The sequence below is a fragment of the Talpa occidentalis genome, unplaced genomic scaffold (assembly GCF_014898055.3).
Source record: "Talpa occidentalis isolate TD23 unplaced genomic scaffold, MPIMG_talOcc4v2.1 talOcc4.567, whole genome shotgun sequence".
Taxonomy (NCBI): domain Eukaryota; kingdom Metazoa; phylum Chordata; class Mammalia; order Eulipotyphla; family Talpidae; genus Talpa; species Talpa occidentalis.
Window position 1 is genome coordinate 1,625 of NW_023604936.1, and position 22,673 is coordinate 24,297.

General features: G+C 41.0%; 2 protein-coding genes across 2 annotated transcripts; one reads left to right on the forward strand and one right to left on the reverse strand.

The window, feature by feature from the left end:
- Positions 1-1,700: 1,700 nt before the first annotated feature.
- LOC119260145 (eukaryotic translation initiation factor 2 subunit 1-like) lies at positions 1,701-12,276 on the forward strand (the record flags this gene model as incomplete). Its single annotated transcript, XM_037529021.2, has 6 exons — positions 1,701-1,787; positions 3,650-3,801; positions 7,741-7,847; positions 8,834-8,931; positions 9,604-9,747; positions 10,818-12,276. Coding segments are annotated over 6 exons (714 nt in total), but the record flags the coding sequence as incomplete, so codon positions are not given.
- Positions 12,277-13,425: 1,149 nt separating this feature from the next.
- On the reverse strand, positions 13,426-20,822 carry LOC119260146 (pleckstrin-2-like). The gene is made up of 8 exons (XM_037529022.2): positions 20,607-20,822; positions 19,902-20,083; positions 18,608-18,699; positions 18,107-18,294; positions 17,780-17,881; positions 16,288-16,371; positions 15,242-15,320; positions 13,426-14,536 (listed from the first exon to the last, which is right to left on the reverse strand). The coding sequence occupies exons 1-8, from the start codon at positions 20,820-20,822 to the stop codon at positions 14,409-14,411; spliced, it is 1,071 nt and encodes a 356-aa protein (XP_037384919.1). The 3' UTR covers positions 13,426-14,408.
- Positions 20,823-22,673: the final 1,851 nt, after the last annotated feature.

The window sequence follows — 22,673 nt, forward strand, 5'->3', positions numbered from 1 at the left end:
CAAAGTGAAATCTTAGTAGGGAAATTAGAAATTCTCACAAAGAACTAAATATAAATTCTAGAACTAAAAAGTATAATGTCTAAAAATTTCACTGCATGGACTAATAGCAGTTTGAGGATCACAGAAGATTCACTAAAACTTGGATTATAGTTCACTGGAAATGAGCCATTCTGAATAATAGGAGGAAAATGACCTATCAAATATGAAAAGCTCTGTTCAAAAGAAGAGAAGAAATTGTGGCCAAAAGTTTCCTGTATTTGCTGGAAAAATACACAAATTGGAGAAATTTGGCAAACCTCAAGCAGGATAAATACTACTAAGATTACATCTAAGCACATCAAACAAAAGACAGAGATAATGAGAAAATCTTGAAAGTAGCCAGAGGAAATGACAGATTAATTAAAGAGGAAGAGTCGTACAAATTACTGTGGCATTCTTAATGGAATAGTAGAGATCAGAGCATTGAATGACATCTTTAAAGCACTGAAAGAAAAGAACTGTCAAGCTAAATTCTATGCCTAAAGAAAATATTCAGTGAATGTAAAAATGAAAGTATTTCCAAGTAAAGAGAACCTAAGTCTTTATTACCAAATAGACCTACATTATAATAAATAGTAAGATGAATTTTTAAGGCCTGAAATGAAAAATATGTGGATAAATGTAAAAACCCGTTTTTCTCCCTTAAATTCTTTAAAATTCAAATAACTCCTTGTCTCAATATCTACCTTGGGGGTATTACTATATGGAGTTGGCTGAGTAATGACATGGATAGCCCAATGTCAGTGAAATAAAATTTTTACTAAGTTTCCCAAGAGATGGGGACATACTGTGTCACTCAGAGCCCCTAGAAATAACAATTTTGGTCAAGAGGCAGAAAGATCAAGGAGAAATCCTAAGCCAGAGCCTTAATTGAGGTTTCCACAAGAAACACAAGGCCCTCTCCTGACTCGCCCACTGCTCCCCTCAGCAGTGTACTTCCATAATCTGCCTGTTCTGTTCCCCACTCTGTCTCTGGTGAATCCTCTCTCCAGGCCTCTGGCCTATTCCCCAGCTCTTGTATGCATAAATAAGAAAAAAAACCTTTAAAAAAAGAAAGAAAGAAACACAGGGCAGATTGGAGTAAGCAATGTAGGGTTGTTTTGGTTGAATAGTTTTGATAGGCCCGAGGCATCGAGCCTATCTGGTCTGGCTCTGGGTTGATTTTGGACAAAGGCAGTATTGGCTTGTTGTGAAAGTTTAATGAGATGGTTGGAGTTGTGGGCTCTTGATTGGTTAGTTAGTATATGAAATGCTGCTCCAGGTAAGCCCTTAGCTGTCTATGAAAAGACTGGTCTGGGAAGGGAGAGAGTATGGAGGGAATAGTCACCAATGATCCAGGACACAAATATCAGAGAATACAATTGCATTAATAAAATGCAGTTGACCCTTTGATGAATAGATGCCAAATAAACAAATACAGAATGTTTTGGCTAACATTCATTTGGATAATTAAAAATTACTAATTCCTGCAAGGAGGTCATAGAGAATACACAGTTACGTGATAATAAAGATGCATTTCTGAAAACCAAAACCTCATCTTGTACTTTCTCTGTGATACTATTTTTATGGGATTTTAATGGGGAATAAGTGTAAGTATCCCAACCAAATTTGTTACAGTTGTTTGCTGGCACCTGGACAGTTCATTTTTATGAAAATTTTCTTACACAGGCTATATTGATTTGTCAAAAAGAAGAGTTTCTCCAGAGGAAGCAATCAAGTGTGAAGATAAATTCACCAAGTCCAAAACTGTAAGTAGATTTTTGAGTCATATTAGTCCACTGTTGGGTGGATGTGTTTAATAATAATTAGTATGTTATATTCCTGACAGAAAAATAAAAAACAAAACTTACGTTTTTTGTAATTCTTTATTCCTGTTTCCAATTTTGTGTCATATAATTTGAAGACTTAATTTCGACTTAATTACAGTGTTTTTAATCTCATGTTGTTAGTTCCTTCAAGCACTGCTTATTTAATGTTCACAAATCAATGCAGGATGTTAGTGTTTAAGCTGTTTTTGATTAAATTAACAATGGCTAACATCAGCTGATTTGACAATATATTGTTCTTGACTTTCATCTCTGATATGGAATAAGTATCACAGGAAAAAACCAGCAGGTATATGTTAAGAATGAGAAAGATTATATAAAAAATGTGTGAATCCAGGAAGGTAAGTCAAGTCCTATTATTAGATCCCTCCCCCTCATATCCTTCCCCACCACCCGTACCCCCAGTTTGTTAGTTATTTGTATTACTATTTTTTGCTAAAATTTCCTGCTCACTTATCCAGAGTAAGCACTAACGAAGCAAGAACCACCGTTTCTTCATTCTTCATGTTCTTTTTCTGTTCTCTTGCCCTTTTTAAATTATCCTTTATTCCCTAGATCCTTGATTCTTAATGGCACTATTTCCATTGTTTCTGTTCTTTGCTCTTTTGTGTCCTTTGCTCTCTTCTGCCATGTATATTATATTCATTCCTGTCCTCAACACAAAATGCCAAGAAAACTGTTCAAATAAAGAAAAGATTTTTAAAATCTTGCTTATTAACCATAGTAAAAAAGAATAAAAATCTTTTTTAAAACTATCAGACCATTTACCCGAGCCTTTCCCTTCATTTTAATAATGTGCTTACTCGTTTGGTGGTTTGTTTTTTTGTTTTGTTTTGTTTTGTTTTGTTTTTTTGTTTTTAAGCAAACATGCTGGTTCTCTGTTTTATTTTTATTTTTCTTATTATTTTTTAAAAGCTTTATTTTTATACAAGAACTGGGGTACAGGCCAGAGGCATCAGCAAGATCCCTTTTTAGTAAATTCTTAGGACCTTACCACTCAGAACGTAGTCTCTGAACCAAGTTTTAGCATCACCACACAGCTGACTAGAATGCAGGATCTCAAGTCACACCAAGTTTGAGGATCCAAATTTGAGAACCACTGCTCTTGTTTCTTTCCCCTATCATATTGTCAAAATAAGATGGCAGAATGAAATACCGAATTTAGTACCTTTCCTCAGATTTCATGTGTAATTAGCACAAGAACCTCCTTCCTTACACTCTTTCTCTTTCTAAGCCCTTTGGTTTTAGGAGAGTAGAAAAATTGCTTGGCAGCCATGGTTAGACTGGATAGGATTCAATGATAACCGATCAGAAAGATTACTAAAATCTCAGTCTTGGGTGCATGCTCTCATATGAAAGGTAGTAGTCAGAGCTTACATTTGTATAAGGGGATTTGTATGATGTTTTCCATTTATCGAATATGCTCTTTATATATATTTAAGGTTTCTGAAGTAAGGAGAGATACTAGTATCTCTCTTTTCCAGGTAAGGAAACATTCAGATAGGTTAATTATCCCAGAGGCAAGACTTGATCTGGTTTAGACTAGATTAGATTTATACTATTTTCTATAACTTTTGTTGTGTCCATTTAAATTATCATGGGAAATAAGATACTTCTCTTTGGAGAAAGAGTATGTGGTATGGCAGTCTTTTGTTGTTAAGTAATTATTGCAGTTAAACTAACCAGCAGTTTGCTTTTTATATACTATCTATTGAAATGTAAAACACCTAGTTTTTTATAGATCTCTTACCTTTGAATTGTTCACCTCTGGATTTTGTTTGTAGGTTTATAGTATTCTTCGTCATGTTGCTGAGGTGTTAGAGTACACCAAGGATGAGCAGCTGGAAAGCCTGTTCCAGAGGACTGCCTGGGTCTTTGATGACAAGTACAAAAGACCTGGATACGGTGCCTATGATGCGTTTAAGCATGCTGTCTCGTAAGAACACCTTCTTGGCTCTGCTTCTACCTTGATATCACAACTGCTGGGTCTAGCACATGGGCTGAGAGCCTGACAATTAATCACACAATATCCATGTGTTATAAGTGCTTGCCAAATTTAGATTAGAATATTTCACTATAAAAGGCCAATCCTATATACCCAAGCCTATAGAATTTTGTGTAACATAGTTATATGCCTTCATAAACCAAATGGTCTCACCTCACACTGCTCCCTTACACATTTTTCTTTCCTATTTTGTTATTATCCTAGGTGTCTTCAGGCCAATGTAGATATCTCATCTAAAATTAACTTCTCATCTACCTCAGTTCCTTAGAATTCAGTCTATGCCCCTTTAGCCAGTTTTCCATGTTGGCTTGCTCTGGTCTTATTATTATCAGAATTTGCCCTGCGAGCTGTGTATCATAACCTTTACTTCAGCATTCTGTTCTTTTAACACAGCCTCCTGTTAATCCAGCTCCCACAGTTAGTTCTGTGCCATCTTAATTACTGTCAGGCTCTGATTCCAAACCTTTACTTTCTTCCTGTCTCTTCATTTTTTCCTGCCTTTTCTTGTTTAAGCATATATATACCATGATCTATCTTTTGAACAACTTTCTTGCCAATATCATGAGCTCTTTGCCCTGTTTTTCCTTCTGTTACATCCAGCCCTTGATCCATGTTCCTGCCTTCTCTGTACTCAGAGTCTTCTGGGTGCTGCTAGGAAAAAACAGAATCTTGCAGGTTGGTGCCACTGTATATTCATGGTCCCCAGCCTCAGCTGGACCTTCTCTGCTCCTGGTCAGCTCAGCTCTTTGGGGACTAGCTCTTTTGGAGTTTCTCTCTTTCTCGGATACTCCTTTCATTTAGGTGGTGTGCTCGCTTCCTAGTTTATAAAGAAAATAGAAGCCATTGCTTCTTTCTTCCTCTATCGCAGCAAACTTATCTCCCTCTCATTTGTCATTACCTCTTATCACACTGGGGTTCATATCTTTCTTTCTGTTAAATTAAGCCAACCTCCTTTGCCCAGGTACTGCTCAGGGATTGCTTGCTATCATTTTTTCCCTCTCTCGAGTCTTCAGCCTTTCCCTTTGTTGGTTTTGCACCATCAGCATAAATATATACTCTGATTTCTCTCACTTATACTAAAAAAAAGTCTTCTCAACTTTCCCTCTACTGTGTAGCAAACATGGCATAGTCTTCTTTTAACAGCCAGACTCCTTCAGTTCTCTGTACTAAGAGTCTCTTTTTTAATAAACTCTTAACCTCCTATTCCTGTCTAAATGTTAGTGTTCTTCAAGCATTCTCACTAGTCACTGAGGTTACTTTCTCAACCTTTGTGCTTCCAAAGGATATTGGTCCCCTGAACCCTCAGAATGGCCGGATGCCACGTGCTTCTTTTAGATCCTACAACAAGCCAACTCCAAATCCCTTCCAATTCACCTATCCCTGCCTCCCTCACTCCTGCCCCAGGCCCCCCCCCATGTGACTTTCTTTTAATATCACATGGGAAAGGTGAAAATAATTGCTAACCTTTATTTAATTCTCACAGCAATTTGTGGTATAAGTGCTATTATTATGCTTATCTTATGGGTGAGAAAATTGAGACAAAGATAAAATAATTTTTTCCAATTTTACACAGCTAGCAGATGGTAGAGCCAAGACTCAAACCCAGGCATTTTGGCTCCACCCAGATTTTTGTACAACTAATCGTTAAGCTCTGCTTTGTATTTCTGTTCTCTCTGACTTCAGTCCTGCACTCCTCCATCAGTATACCTTTTAACGTGGCTTGCTGTCATCATCTGGCCCTAGTTACCTCTAGCATCCCTCTCCAGTTAACTTTCACATGCATTATTCCCTTTTCTTTGGACATTCTTCTTTTGCTTCATCAATCATGTAGTGGCCATCCAGGTTTAACTAATGATATATATATATATATATATATATATACTCAATCATGTAGTGGCCATCCAGGTTTAACTAATGATATATATATATATATATATATATATATATATATTGCTACATGTGCTTCATGATTTTTTTTTTTTTTTTTTTTTTATAGAGGCATGTTTTATTTATTTATTTTGTTTGTTTGTTTGTTTTGTTTATACATGCACTGGGTACAGTCAGAAGCACGGGAGGGTGAGAGAATTCACCAGAGCCAGAGCGGGGAGCAGAGCAGGCAGAAGGACCGAAGTACACTGCTGAGGGGAGCAGCGGGTGGCAGGAGAGGTCTGCGCACCATGTGGGATCCTCCGCCGGTGGCCGGGGAGCAGCCGGGGATCGAACCGGCGCCGCAGAGGCCGCGGGCAGCTTCGCAACCCAGCGCTCAACCGCTGCGCCACCGGGGAGGCCCCGATTTTTTATTTTTTTAATTAAGAAATAAAATTTCTGAGGTAGCTGTAAGCAGTATTTTAACCTTCCCAATCCATTTTTCCCTACAAACATCAGTGGTAACCACTATTCTGAAATTAGTATGAATCATTATTTTGTTTCATGGTTGTAATACAGTGTAAAGTACCTATATAATGGTTTTTGTGTCTAAAATTAATTGTCGTATCTTTCTATACCTCGCTTTTTCGTAAGGCTGTAATTAAGCAGGACTTCCCCAAAGGGATAAATTATACCACTCTTTATTTTCTATGTAGTATATCATTGTAAGAATATACTTTCTCTGTTCCCCTATTAAGAGATATTTAGGAAATCTCCCCTATCCCTTCCCCCTGTTTTTGAAACAATTCTATAATGAAAATCCACATACATGTCTTCATAAATTTTCACGTTTCTAAGGTATATACCTAGGAATAGAATTGTTGGGTCATAGCATTGATATATACACCTTTAGATTTACCCAGTTTTGCTAAAGTACTCTCCAAATTGGTTCTACAATTTCTATTCCCTCTAGCAGTTGTATGAGTGAGTGTTTGTCCTTTCATTCTCACCAACATTTGGTATACATCATCTTTTTTTTTCCTTAAGCCAAACTGGTGGATGTACAATTGTGTCTTATTTTAGCTTGCATTCTACTGGTTGTTGGTAAAATTAGCAGCTTTTCATAAGTTTATTGATCCCTCGTATTCTATGAAGCCTTTCTTCATTGCATTTGCCCATTTCCTGTTGGTTTCTCTTCTCGCCGTTTTGTAGGCAGCATTAGCTGAATGAAAATTCCCTCCCTCCATCCACATTCTTTTGCCTTGTACTTCTTAATCTATCCTTTTTAAGCCTGATGCTTGCTTGTGCCATTCCTTTTTTGATACATCATCGCTGCCTTTCTTCCAATAATTCTTCTTTTGCTTGTTAAAGTCCTACCATTCTTTTAGTGAATTTTTTCTTTTTTTTTTTTCATTTGTTCAGTAGACCCTGGTCCCTGTGTTGTGGGACTTAGGAGAGTTAGATGAAATACCACTTTATCCATGAAGTCCTTCCTGGCCCTACTAATTGGAACTAGTACTTTACTTGCCTGAAGTGCAGGGATGCACTCTTCTCTTTGAAATTTTTCTCCCATGTTGTTCTTTTTCCAGGATGAATCATAAGCCTTGAAGCAGGGACTGCTGGTTACATTGGTTACATGGTGTCAAATATATTAGGAGACATTTTAAATTGCTTGCTTTAGACAGATTGCTAATTGGATGTTTCCTATTTGTTATATACTGCTAAGTTTTTCACTTTTCCTGTCTCATTTAATTCCATAATCCTGTGATATTTCACAGGATTCATTTCTCTTTCATTTTACAAATTTGGAAACAGATCTAGAAAGACCCAACAAAACATCGTTATTAAAGTGCAGAGCTAAGATTTGAACTCTAATTCTGATACTAAAGCCTTACTCTTAAATATTCTCTGCAGTATTATATTTAATAATTGCAATTTATCAATAAAGTAACCTTGACCTTTTTTGCTGTTTTTTGATTTGGGGATTTGTTTGTTTTTTATCAGAGATCCATCTATTTTGGATAGTTTAGATTTGAATGAAGATGAACGGGAAGTACTCATTAACAATATTAATAGGCGTTTGACCCCACAAGCTGTCAAAATTCGAGCAGGTAAAGGATTTTTTTAATGATGTGTAAAATATTTTGCATGTATCAAAAAAGTTGTTAATAAGCCTTACCAAAGAATATGTTCCTACATCAACATCTGTACATTTTTCTAAAAGCTTATTTTTTATAACAGAAAAACATTATTTCTACTTCTGCTGAATTGTGTATTTAAATCAACTCAAATGAAAACTGATTTGAGTTCAGCTAACCTTAAGTTAGCCCTTTTTTAAAAAAACAAAGGGGAGTTTATTTTGGTTTAGTGTATACTTTAAAGTATTCTTAGCCTGTTTATTGTTTGTATTTTTTTTTTTTTTTAAGATTTATTTATGTATGCTTACAAGAACAGGGTACAGGCCAGAGGTGCAGGGGGTGAGAGGATTCACCAGAGACAGAGCTGGGAACAGAACAGGCAGATTGACTGAAGTACACTGCTGAGGGGAGCAGCGGACAAGACAGGAGAGGTCTGCTGTGCCATGTGGGTGGCTCCCTGGCTGGCCAGGTATCAAACTCTTGCTGCAGAGGCTGTGGATAGCTTCATAGTGCTTGCGCCACCAGGGAGGCCCTCATTGTTTGTAATGTATTCTTTTAAGACATTTTTCCTATACACATATGCTATTGAGGAATTATGTGGTGTATATTTGGATTTAATTTTTTATTTTTACAATAATGGAATCATACTATGTAAGTTTTTTCTGACTATTGTTTTCTACTTGGTGTATCATAGCTGCCCTTTCATGCAGAGCACAGGAACCTTCTCATTCTTTTTAATGGCTAGGTAGTACTACATACACTGATAAATCTTAACAGTAACCACTGCCCTCTTAAAAGAACATTTAGGTTGAGCCAGTTTTTAATATTAAAAAAAAACTACAAATTAACACCCTTATACATGTGCACTTATTTATATGTAAGTGTTCTGTGAAGGTTCTGTAAAGCAAACTTTTTTTGAGAAATTTTTGGTGTAAAATTTTGAATTTTTATAATTTCAGATATTGAAGTGGCTTGTTATGGTTATGAAGGCATTGATGCTGTGAAAGAAGCCCTGAGAGCAGGTTTGAATTGTTCTACAGAAACTATGCCCATCAAAGTGAGTCATCGGTTTTCTCCCTTGCTGCTGCACAGCCCTCTAAGCCAAGTCAGATGTTTTTTATGATTTTATTTCTTAGCAAATGTTATGAAAAGTTGTAATATTTCTAGGGTATATTTACAACTTATGCCTAGACTTTTTGTTGTAGCTACTGCTGCTGTCATGGGGTGGGGTGGGGTGGGGTGGCTGTTGGTATTTAGAAGACTCCTTTACAGTAAAAAGGATTATGTGTGCCCATAATGCTCATAGTATTCTCTCATATTCACACAACTTTTAGGTGGTTTGGTCTGAATTATTTGTTAGTAAAATTAACTGGGTGATGGTTGTTCAGAATCTCTTAGAAGAATTTCTTTTATCAGTTTAGGACCAAATAGGAATTTTTGTTTGTTTAGTGACAGGTTATCTGTTATGCTGATGATGTCTAGGATTAGTTCAGACACCCAGAAGTCATAATTCTTCATACTTGGTATTGCAGTGCATTGTTTATACTACAGGGTTAAATTACTTATCATTTAGCTTTTGTTTCATTAACAAGCCACTCCAGATTCCTGTCCTATTGAGTTTTGGGGTGATTTGTTAAGGCAGCAGATTAACAAAGCAATTCTCAGACATCCCAATAGTTAGGTGTTCTGTAGGTACATTCATAATTAAATTTTTGTCTTTCTTCCATAGATTAATCTAATAGCTCCTCCTCGGTATGTGATGACTACAACAACCCTGGAGAGAACAGAAGGCCTCTCTGTCCTCAATCAGGCTATGGCTGTTATCAAAGAAAAGATTGAGGAAAAGAGGGGTGTCTTCAATGTGCAAATGGAGGTGAGATTAATATTATTTATGCCTTGTTCTAAAATTTTTTTTTTTAAAGATTTATCTATTTATTTATACAAGCACGGGGTACATTCAGAAGCGTGGGAGGGTGAGAGAATTCACCAGAGCCAGAGCGGGGAGCAGAGCAGGCAGAAGGACCGAAGCACACTGCTGAGGGGAGCAGCGGGCGGCAGGAGAGGTCTGCGCGCCATGTGGGACCCTCCTCCGGTGGCCGGGGAGCAGCCGGGGATCAAACCAGTGCTGCAGAAGCTGCGGGCAGCTTCGCAACCCAGTGCTCAACCGCTGCGCCACCGGGGGGGCCCTCCTTGTTCTAAAATTTTTAAGAAATTAAATCATTTAAATGATTTATATTCTAAAATCATAATCATTGCCTTTTAGTTTTAAAGATACATTGAAGATCATGACCCTGATAAGCATAAAGTAACCACTGTCTCAGTGGGTTCCTAAAAGGACTTTTTTTCAGTAAATAAAAACTGTTTTGTACAATGGGTATTCAGGACTATGAAAACTTACGGTGTTAGGTTTCTCTTCCCCAGCCCTAGGAGGGAAAAAAATAGACAATGAAAATGAGTGAATAGCTATTGTGAGAACTTAATGTGGAATGCTTAAAATTTGATCTCAGGATTTAGAAACGAGCCATCTCCTGTATTTTCCTCATATACTAATATTACATACATATAATTATTCCTTCTGTGGAAAGGAATAGTAATTTATTCTGAACCCGAAAGATGCAATTTTACAGGACATCTTTTTGTGGGTTCAGAGGATGCAATCACCGAGATTATTTTCATTTTGAGTTTGTAAAAATAACAGAAAATAGTATTCTGTTTTAATGTATGCAATATGCACATTTCTTTTTTCTATTTTTTTGTTCTTGTACATTTCTTTTGTTAAGAAATTGATTAGTGATGTGTCATCACTCAAAAGTGAACATGTACAGCAAAGTTGTCAGAAAGCAAAGTGTTTAAGAGAAAAATAGTAGGCAGTAATAGTAATTGACTTTGCATTTGTGTACTGTTTAACTACTTTGCTTTGAAATTATGCCTCTGCTTCCACAGCCCAAAGTGGTCACAGACACAGATGAGACTGAACTTGCAAGGCAGCTGGAAAGGCTTGAGAGAGAGAATGCAGAAGTGGATGGAGATGATGATGCAGAAGAAATGGAAGCCAAAGCTGAAGATTAACTTTGTGGAAAACAAGAGTCCAGTTTAAGGAATACAAAACAGCCCTTCTTGCTGTAAACCCTAGACTTGAAAGTTTTCCAGTATTGAAAACTTCAAAGCTGAATATTTTTTTATTTCCAAGTATTTAAATGTTCCAACAGACCAAATGCCCTCCTGAATGCCAGCTGTTTTCACACATTAGCTCCAACACATTGAGCACTTTTTGAGGGAGTGGCTTGATTTTACTAGAGACAAATATTTAAAAGTCATAAAATTGGGCTTGTGATTCCCATTTCTGATGTCTCCAGATTGGCACCCCTTTGTAGTTTAGTGCCTCCATGAGATTTCCAGAGGCACCCAAAGCAAATAGTCTGAACCTTTCTATATAAAATGTATCAAGCAAACATTAAATAAATTTCTGGGATATTTAACTATAGGCTTCTTCCTTCTTGTCACCAGTTAAAAGCGTTATGAATACTAAGACCTCATTCTCTTATCTTCATTTTAGTCTAGATGTGTGGGCAACTGGCCAAAGGATTGATGCAGCAGATCCTTTCAAAGGGGTTAGAGAAAGTACAGTTAAAGCGGAGTCTTCAGGGGGAAAAAGCCTTAAAATGCAGTTAAAGACATATTGGTTGTGTGCCTTTTACCTATTTGAGATTGATGACATCTGGTAGGAGGGACAAATAATCACACTGTACTGAGCTGCTTGTCTTGAGTTTGTAATTCAGGCTAGTAAATTATGTTTTGGTTTTTGCTGCTTTAATTTAGTTGTTTTAAGTATCACCATCCAACTTTTGATTTTTTTTCCTTTGGACTATTCACTAGGTGCCACCTAGAGCTTCAGTTCTCTTTATAATAGAATAAGGATCTTTTTGAACACAATTACAATTTTTCTACATGTTTTCATCATTTTTATCTTTAGGAGCTAATATTTTAAAAGTACACAAAGGTAAATTCCATAGATAACAAACACGTTTTGAAGTCACAGTTAACAGTAGTCAGGGTGTAGAAAGTCGAGTTCCTTTGGTCTGCTTTAAAATTTAAGCTCTAGGATAACTGAGGTATTAAATATATATTAATTTTAGTAATTATTCATAGAAGGATATCTAACTATTTAGGAGATTAAAACTAACTCACCCTAGTCAATCCAAAGCTAGACTTAACTATTAAAGGGACTGGAAAAGAGTGTGTTGGCAAGATAGGTAGTGCCATTTGTAAAGGTGTATCTGTTTAATTTAGTGGCCTCTACTAGCTTTTTAAATCCAAAAGTCTAACTCCATATAGCCATTTCCACGAGGGAGCTATATCTAGGTCCCATACTGGGAGTTTAGAGGAAAATCTTGGCTGTACTCAAAATGGCGCATAATTTTCACTTTTGTCTTTTTGAGGGGTCAAAAGACAAATCTAAAAGCTTACAGCATCAAGAATGTCATCAAAATATAACAGGTGCTCCTTAAATATTTGCTGTAAGTAGGAGAATGGAATTTTTACTTAGCTTACGGGTTTTTTAATTACTTCAAAAGCCATAACTGTTGAGAGAGATTGTTGGCCTGCATGGTGAGTGATTTTATTCCATGCAGGCCTTCTGTTCAGTTCAACCACAATTTTGCAGATTTGACACTTCACAGGAAAAGCTCAATCAATACCTCACTGATACCGTGGAGAGAATTAACTAAACTTCAAGTATACTTACACTCTGCTGATTGAAAAGTATCACTTGCAGATAGGTTTGCACCTGCTCCAAATAACTTGAGGATCAGATTGGTGGACAGTTGACTAGCTTAAAACGCCAATCTTGGATCTTTTCCCACCAAAGCCTCTTCCTTGATAATAGACAATTTCATCTCTACATTCTGTGTTTGAATAAAATAAAGTGGTTGTCAGCTAATTAGCTATAGTTTGGGTCTCAGTTATCACATTAATTGAAAATGATCATGAAGAAAATATGACCATTCAAAACCACTGTTCATGTTTTATAGCAAAGCGAGACCAATATCTGTGGATAATCCTGGAACACTGGAAACTTGCAGAGTCATGCTAAGCAGTACAATTAGTTATTCTTCAGCTGCCACACTTTCAAACATTCCTGACCCAACTACATTAACATCAAGAACAATTAAAATGCTTTGGGATTTTAAAAATTCAAGTGCTAGTACTTTGGCAAGAGTTATTGCCTCATTTGCCTTGAAGTGAAGTTCAACTACTTTACAATGCGTGAAGATTCTGCTCTCATACAGAGTGGGGCGCAGTTGTGCCAATTTGGAGTCCAGACAAATTCAGTTCATGTCAATGCCTATTGATATTCAAAAAGCAATAAGGAAACTAATTCCAGGGACGTTAGACCTTGAAATGCCGAATGGGAAATGGTGCTTTAAAAGGCAGTCTTACAATGTAAGAAATAAAGTAGAACCTCACTAGCTTGGAATTCCTGATCCTTTAGGTTTTCAAGACAAGATTAAGAGGACACAATTCAAACTAAGAAATTTTTACTTAAGCACTTTGGAAGTATCTATTCCCCTTAAATGTAAGTTACATATCTTACCTATTCATTAAAAGAAGTCTAAGCACTTGTACTTGGCAGGAATGCTAGCAGTGACTTGTGCCAGATGACTGTATGAACTTGAAAATAATAAAAATGTTTTTAAAAATATGATGCAGACTTTTTACTACTTCAGATTACCCTGACTGGTGAAGTTATCTTGGTACCTACTTGTCTCAGTTAATGTTTACTTTAGAACCTAATTTTCATGCCTCATTTCCCAGTTCTAGCTTTTGGTTCTTTAGAGAGCTCCTGCTTCTGTCCTTTGGCAAGTCTTGCTTGCTGGGCATCACTTTGAATGCCACTTTTCACAGCTATAATTTTACCTTTTTTTTTTTTTTTTTTTGTATGGTGGCTAATCTTTCCAACTGAGTCCATGATTTCTTTTCTGCAATGTATAATACTTACGTAGGCTTATTTTCCAAAGCAAAACAATACTCTCTGTTGAACCAAAATTTTCCCACCACCCCCACTTGAAGATGAAGCATATCACCTGGCAGATCACTTGAGATATTTCCATAATTAGTTTGCAAAATTTGTGTAACCTCAAGTATGAAAACTATAGAAGTTTATGCAGGAATTATAATAACCAGAAACAAATGCCAGTGTTTATTCCAAAGGAGTCAAGAGTTATTGACAGTATTTCATGGGTGAGAACTCCCACGAGACGTTTCATTAGTACAACATGGCGAGTTAGTGTTGAAACAAGGAAAATCTATGTTGTTGCCTGAAGAATGGCTGGCTGTGACGATGGGCAAAAGTCAGGTTCTGCCACTTCATGGCTGCTCTAGCATTAAGGGACGGGCTGTAATCAGGAACTTCACCTCACTCCAAAGCAGTACAAAATATACAAAGAAAAGTCTTAACACACTCCCTTTCTTCAGGGAATCCGTCTGTATCATCTGGTAGGAGGGGAATCCTGGTCCTGTTCTATGAGGACCTTGTCACGTTAACTTCTTGATAGCTTCAATCCATTCAACTCGCTCAGCCTTGCTGCTGGCCTGGATATAATAGTGTATGTCATCCTTAGTAATCACTTTGAAGAGATTTCCCTGGACATTCCCTTTAACACCTAGGCAGGAAAAAAAAAAAAAAATCAGTGAGTGAATATCTTGCAGCTGGAACCTGGTGAAAGTCAGAATTGAGACACAAATAGAAACACTTGTGACATCTAAAATACAAATGTATTTGATTAAGGAATCCCCCCAGACATAAGCTTTTCCTTCCATTCCCGTTCCCTTGCCTGTGACTTAAGAGCTATCAATGGTAGATCCGGACATTCTTGAAAGCCTTTTTGGCTTGCCCCCAGTGTTGACCATAGAGCTACAATTTTGGTCACATTACGGAATCCAGTATGTTTATGTTAGAAGCAGGTACAGCTTTGGGATTTAACTGGAACCTCAATTGCCACAGTCATGAAATGGGAATACGATCTTCCTGCCTTAGTGTGATAATAGAGATTAAAGAGTGTTGCTACCCTTTTTGTACTATGTAAGTTACTGTTATTAAGTGGAAGCTTCTGGGCCAGTAAGTACAGAATCTGAGTGAGAGGCCGAGTGAATATTAAGGAGAGGATGATTTAGTTGTACTGATCACTAAAACACCCCACACACCCTTTTCACCAATTCTGAAATTGGTTTCAAAACACTTCACTCCTTGTGTTACTGACAAGGCCCAACTTAGCTCCCGTAACTCGGTCCTTCAACAGCAGAGCCTTGCTGAGCGTGTAGGAGGGAGGCCTGAAATCTTTAAAGACCAGGCCGAAGTTACACCTTACCAGTGGGAACGCCATTATCCTCCAGAGCAGACACAAGTGACCCACGAAGAGAAAACCCACCCACTGGCCGGTTCTCTTCCTACAGAGGAAAGAGACTTGGTTAGGAATTGTGTGAATGCATAAAAGGAAAGTTACACTCTCGCCTGTTATTACTACACATCGTTATTACTATTCCACATTATTACTATTATTATACATCATCTGAGTGATAACCACCTCGGGTCAGCAAAGTCAGTCAGTCAGAGTTACTGTAACAGCCGATGAGGCTGAACTTAGATGTCTCTTTGCCAAGTTATGCACCAGTAAGGAAGCTTGGGCTTCATTTCATAGCCAGCAGCAGAAATGTGACACCCATCCTGGACCTCAGCCCTCCCAGTGGTCTGGCCTGCCCGCAGGGGGCTCCATGCTCCGGGCATAGGGTGGGGGTTTCTGACTAAAGCTCAGTGGAGTAAACACCGCCTGCTCTCCACACTGTCAAAAAAAATAATGAAAAGCACACATGGCTGACCAAGGTGACTAAAGGGTCACTATTCTTGCCACTTTTGACTGAATTGATGTCTTATCAACTCAGCAGGCTCTCTGAAACTCGGAATAGCAATTCTTTGATCAACTAGGAAAAAACACAAGAAAATTAGTAAATGGTGTTTAAATATTATATTGTGAAAAAGAAACTTTCAAAGCATTGGTGGGGAGAAGTTGAGGAGGCAGGATCCAGGGGCTCTTGGCCCAAAGGAGGAAAGAGACTAGGAAGCTCCAGCTGAGTCTCCATCAGCCTCATCCTCCCTAACCACTCCGCACTTTCAGAGAGACAAAAATATGCTTTTTCCCTCAAAACAATGAAGTCTCCTTCCTCAGGAAGTGACGGCAGATGCTGCAGGCAGCAACACTAGGAAAGAAAGGACTATAAGGAATGAACGAGTGGTATGGAAGGGCGGGCATGGTGGGGCGGCACTTGTGGGGGTTCTGGAAGAAAGGAAACTTCGTGCTGTGCTCAAGGCAGATGGGTCTGGACCCCACAGGCAGGCACTTGGGCGCAAGGCACTCACTTTGGAAGGGTCGTAGTAGTGCAGGAAAGCCGGGTCTTTCCTCAGGACAAAGCGCCGCACCTTCCAGTTTTTCCTCTTGTGGCCCTGAACAAAGAAAGAGTCGAAGGCTCATCAGGGACAGCGGAGAGAGTCACTTCCTCTGCTTCCACACGGCTGAACCTCCAAGCCAGCCTGCTCCAGGAGGCTACTTTCCTCAGTGAGTGTGCAGGACCCCCAAGGATTGCAGTGATGTAGGGTGGACTTCCGGCTTAGGAACACTTTAGCAAAATCACTGTCACATTTAATTGAGTTGCCAGAGCCAAGGAGAGTCAGTGCTGAAGGAAAAGCGAGCAGGACCCAGACATCACTCAGGGCAACAGGGAGGCAGCAGGAGTGAACTGGACCCAAAGATACCAACGTTTTAAGTGGCAGCTTAGTCCAAAATCCTACAGGTGCAAGGACACACACACATGCACACACACACAATGAAATCACTTTAACATTCTGCATCAGAAAAAGAAAAATGACGAATTTATATGTTAAAATCTAAGTGCAAGATATTAGCATGTGACTCTCCAGTGTCACACAGCAGCCCCCATCACAAAGCTTTCTAGCCCTCAAGTCTGCAAGGCCCAGAGGCCCTCCATGCCCTCCTCCTGTTCTTCCAGGCCCTCACTGCCTCTCGTCTCTAGTCTCCTGTCTGGCCCAGCAGAATAGGCTCTTGCATGGGTGGTCAGCCACCTCAGATCAGGCGGAGATCCTGATGTCCAAGAAGCAGGTGACAAGGACAGCACCTGCCCTGAGGAGCAACAGGAGTTGCACTGAGCGTGTGCACAGCACAGACACACATGCACACACATGTACGATGGGCCCACTAACACGGGCCGTGCAGAAGGTGCTCTGAACTTCACACGCTAGGACTTGACGATGTATTCACACCATGGCTTTGTCTTTGTGCTTGGGCAGCTGTGTGGTGACATGGTGCTACCGTTTAACGCGGTTAGCTGAGAGCAGCATCATGGCCAGTGTTAAACACAAGGCTCCCACTGCAGGTAGAATTTCATCTTATGGTAGGTGGAGAAAATGCTTGTCATTTTTAGTTCAGAAAGTCCAGCTAGGGGGTGTGCAGATCCCTACAAAAGGAGATAGAGACTCATTGATATCTCAGGGAGTAGGGGCCCAACAGATGCAAAACACCCGCTCAGCTGGCAGTGCCCCTCCAGACAAATGTGTTAAGTGGGCAGTGCCACAGGTGTTTTGCAATGTGATGATTACTTGTGTGTGCCCTTTTCCTGCACACCCCTGTGTCTGGGCTCGTGAGTGTGAGGGGGCATGCTCATGCCCTGGGCCTTGTTCTCTGCAGCTGCACCTGGGTTCCGCTCTCGCAGATTCGCAGATTCTGCCAATAACGAGTGCCCTCTGGAAGTTTCTGCCTGGCCCCCCCTTTGGGGTCACTGCTGCCTCCCCTGAGCCCGAGCAGTGTCTGGTCCTCCCTGCCCAAAGGCAGCCATACCTGCTTGGCCAGATAGCCTTGTTTGACCACGGTGCCGCTTAATTCCACAGAGCTAAGGTTGATTTCTTCCTTGGGGGTGGTCTTCTTCTTGTAGCTCTCCGCCTAGTGGGGGGGAGAGAGCAAGTTTCTATTACAAAGAAAATCCCAGTTCCAGGTATGAGGTCAACCATAGGGAAAAGGAAGTTCCTCGATACAGAAACCCCACTCCATCAGGGTGAACGTGCCCGCCCAACCCGAGGCCTCTCACACAGGACGGCAGACCCCGGCCCTCCCTCTGCTGTCTCTTCCCTGTGCCCTGGTGACAAAAGAAACCTGTGCCTAACTTACGAAAGTGTACAGGGCCGTGGAGTCATCCAGGAACTGCTCGGCCAGGTCCCCAGAGCGAATGGCTCCCAGGCTCCGGGAGCCCACAGGTCTGAGGAAGTTCTCCTCCATGAGCATGGACGCGAGTGTCACGGCTTCCAGGCGGCTGGCTGCGAAGTTGCTGGAGATGAGCCAGTCCACCAGGGAGGAGCCTGCATTGGGACAGAGGCAGCACCGGTGAGATGACAGGCTGCAGACCACTTGCCTCAGGTGCTTGGCTGTAACCTTGACGTTGACGTTGACGTTGACGTTGACGTTGACCTCCCGGGCAGCCTGGGAGCTCTACCTAAAAGCAGACTAGAGGCTCCTACGCCCACTGCATGGAGGCGTGACCCACATGTGGCTACCCCAGGTCAACCGAAGCTTTGACCCCAACTCGGTCTGGTCAAAGCACATGGCTGAGTCCCAAATCTCCATGACCCAGATTTCCACTGCTCAGCCTGGCTGCTGAGCGGGGAGGCTCACCTATGAAGGTCTTTTTGTAGGTGCTTCCCTGCTCCATGTTGGGGCTCGACCGGATTCCAGTGCTGCTGTCATGCATCTTGTCCACGATGCGGCTGCACAGGAGAGCAAGGCAAGAAGAGGGGCCCTCGTCACAGGGACAGGTGTGAGGAAGGGTCCCAGAGTCATTGCTCAGGGCATACAGCAAGCGGCAAATGGTACACCATGCGCCACCAAGAAACAGAAGTATTCAGCTCAGAATGTGGGAGGTGGGCTCTAAGGACCTGTTTTCTCTTTGCTCATCTAACTGTTCTCACATTTCCAAACTAAACATTTGGTAGTAAAATTAAAGAGTTGTGATCTTTAATTTAAAAACAAACAAAAAATATGTACAGTAAGGACTCTTTGTGATCTGCTGCATTAAGTCTAAACTCCTCCAGCTACTTCTCAGTCTCTCACCATCTGAATTCAGTCTTAACTACTACTGCTCCGCCCAGCACTCCCCCCAGTTTAGCAACACCGGAGATGCACAACCAAGATTTCAGGGCCTGGCTTGGATTTTTCTGGTGAGCCCAGGAGTGGTTTCACGCCACGTCTTCTCCAGGTTCGAGTTCCACTGCCTAGGGGGGTGGAGGAGGGTTGTGTTTCCTGCAGATGGGTTGGCATCTCAATTTCCATGACAAAAAGACTTTGAGTTTATCCCTGCTTTATATAGAGAGGAATATTGCCTCCATCACTGAGCTGCTTTCCTTCTGTTCTGCGGGACAATTCCTGCCAACAATGGAAGATCTGTTCTCAGATTTCATTTGTGTACTTGGGCTGGAAAATTCCCAAGATGAGACCTTATTTATTCCCAGTGCAGTGCTGGGCATGCAGTGGACGCTCACTGTTTCCTGAATGAGTGAATGAACGAGGAACTCACAGAACAAGAAGACAACTGCTACCAGAACACATAGCTTTTGCCACTAGGCTGCAATCAAGACCAATGACTTGGTCAGTGGAGAGTCTCAGATGCTGTGGCACAGGCCTGAGCACCCTGGCTAAAACTGAAAGGGGTGGGTCACAGAGCTGGGGAGAAACAGCAGAGGCCCAAACAGGTTGCACAGCAGGAGAGCAGGTGGGTGAGACCACTCCCAGGCAGAGGCAATAACCGGAGCAGGACAGAGACAGAGGAAGACTGTCCCACTACTCAGCAGGCCTGAGTAGCAACAGGGGCCACCTGCCCCAGAAGCTTGTCTGCCCCTCCCAGGCCACACATACAGAAGAGGCTAAAGAAAAGCCAGGAAGTGGGAGGGTCCGGCCCCAGCCAGGCACTCACTGCAGGCTGATGTGAGGGGGCAGCTTGAAGGAGTTTTTTAATATATGGAGTTGCTGGACCTTCCCCGGCTGCCCAGCATGAATAGCCCCTGTGATCTCAAAGGCCCAAGCGTCTCTCTCCTCTCGAGAACAGGCCTCCAGGAAGTACTCCGTGGATGTTCGAGTCTTCAATTTAATCAGGAGCTGTGGGAGAGACAGCCAATCAGACCAGCACTCAGAGGCTGAGCAGGCAAAAGCCAGCTGGGCCAGGGGCCAAAATGGTAGGGTCACAGGCAAAGGCCAGACCCTTGACCATCCCCCAGCTGGCGGTCTTTAAAGATTGGCTTGTACACCAAGTGATAGGAGCATCCGGTCTCATAAGATAGCCTTTTCCTCGGGACAGTGTCGCACAGGGACGGCTTCCCAGATGACTTCTAGGCCACATAGTGTTTTGACAGACCATCATTACCTTCGAGATCTTCATCGCAACCACAGCAATAGTCAGGTGGCATCATTTTATCCCATTTTATAGATAAAAAACTAAGGTTCAAAAGAGGTTCAGCTACTTGTTGAAGGTCAGACACCTGGCATTTGGTGTAGCCAGGACTAAAACCCAGGTTTTTCAACAACTCAGCTCTTCCCATTACCCACACCACCTTCACCAACCAGGCCAGAGGTGGGAGTCTCTGGGGCAGGGAGTAGCTGGGATGCAGGGGCCTGCACTTACAGGTCGGTTTTCATACTCCAGGCAAGGGCAGGTGATGGTGCAGCCATCCAGGAGTATGCGGCCCTTGGGAGGGGTCACTTTCCTGCCCCCCTCGAGCTTGTAGTACAGCAACGTGTTCTGCTGAAGGATGAACCATCGCACCTTCCAGTTGTGGACAATGTGACCCTGAAGAAGACAGGAGAACTCTGTGGTGAGGTGGCTGAGGGGCAGTACCATGAGCAGGGAGCGTCCCGTGGCACCTGCAGCCACACTGTGCCACAGAAACAACCCCCAACAAGGGGCGCGGCCTTCTCGCTCTCTCTGGTTATTGTTTTTTTAAGCTTTATTTTATTTTTTTATTTTGAAATAACTTCAATTCAGAGAAAAGTTGAATAATATAAAGATATTTTTCAGAAACATTCAAGAATGAATTTTTAACACAATGTTCCATCACTTCCATATATTTTATCATGTATCTCCTACCCAAAAAAAAGAATATTTCCTACATCAATGATGGGAAATTTACATTAATATATTGTTTTCATCTATTCATTCTACAAAACCCATTCACATTACACCAATTGCCCCATTGTGTCCAAGGACCCAGCTCAGAATCATAAATTTTTCTTTTCATAAAGCAAGCATTGTCTTAACCAAGGATGTAAAGTACTTATACAATGAAAACTACAAGATTCTTTAAAAAGACACAGATCAAGACATAAAGAGAGGGAATGACAGTCTACATTTATAAATGGAGAGATTTAATATAAGCAAAATGACTATTCTACCAAAAGCAATATATAGATTTAATGTAATACCCACTAAAACATCAATGATATTCTTCTAGGGAATAGAAGTGAACATATTAAAACCTATGTGGAACCATAAAAGTCCTTAAATACTAAAGCACTCCTGAGAAAAAGAGAAATGGAGGCATCACGTTACATGACTTTAAACTTTACTCCACATAAAGTTTAACTGCATGACAGCTGCATGTAAAGAATGAAGTTGTTGGGCCTCCCTGGTGGCGCAGCGGTTGAGCGTTGGGTTGCGAAGCTGCCCGCGGCCTCTGCGGCGCCGGTTCGATCCCCGGCTGCTCCCCGGCCACCCGAGGAGGGTCCCACATGGCGCGCAGACCTCTCCTGCCGCCCGCTGCTCCCCTCAGCAGTGTGCTTCGGTCCTTCTGCCTGCTCTGCTCCCCACTCTGGCTCTGGTGAATTCTCTCACCCTCCCGCGCTTCTGTCTGTACCCAGTGCATGTATAAACAAAACAAACAAATAAATAAATAAAACATGCCTCTATTTAAAAAAAAAAAAAAAAAAAAAAGAATGAAGTTGCATCACTCTCTAACAACTTGCACAAAAATAAATTCAACATCCATTAAAAACTTACACATAAAACCTACAACAATAAAATATACAGAGGAAAAAAATGGTGATACAGTTCATGACATTAATGGTAAAGATGGTTTTAGAAACGTGACCCCTACTGCAAGGGAAATAAACAATAAGAATTATCTTAAATCAAAGAGCTTTTACACAGTGTAAGAAAATATAAACATATTCAAAAGACGCCCTGAGCCTCCCTGGTGGCTCAAGGGGTTAAGACGCAGCCTATGAAGCTAACCACAGCCACTGCAGCATGAGTTCAATCCCCAGCCAGGGAGAAACTCACATGGTGCAGCAGACCTCTCCTGACTCGTCCACTGCTCCCCTCAGCAGTGTATTTCAGTCAATCTGCCTGTTCTGTTCCCCACTCTGTTTCTGGTGAATCTTCTCACCCCCCGCACCACTGGCCTGTACCCCAGTTCTTGTATGCATAAATAAATAAATCTTAAAAAAAAAAAGACATCCTACTGAATGGGAGAAATATCACACAATCAACAAGGGGTTAACACTCAAGTTATATGACAAACAACTTTGACAACAACACAAAAGCAAGCAACCCAATTAATAAGTGGTCAACAGATCTGAACAGGCAATTCACAAAGGTATCTAGAAGGTCAACAGATATTTAGAAAAAAGTACAACATTGTTTTTAATAAGGGAGATGCAGGTCAAAACCACAATGAGGGCTTCCCCTGGTGGC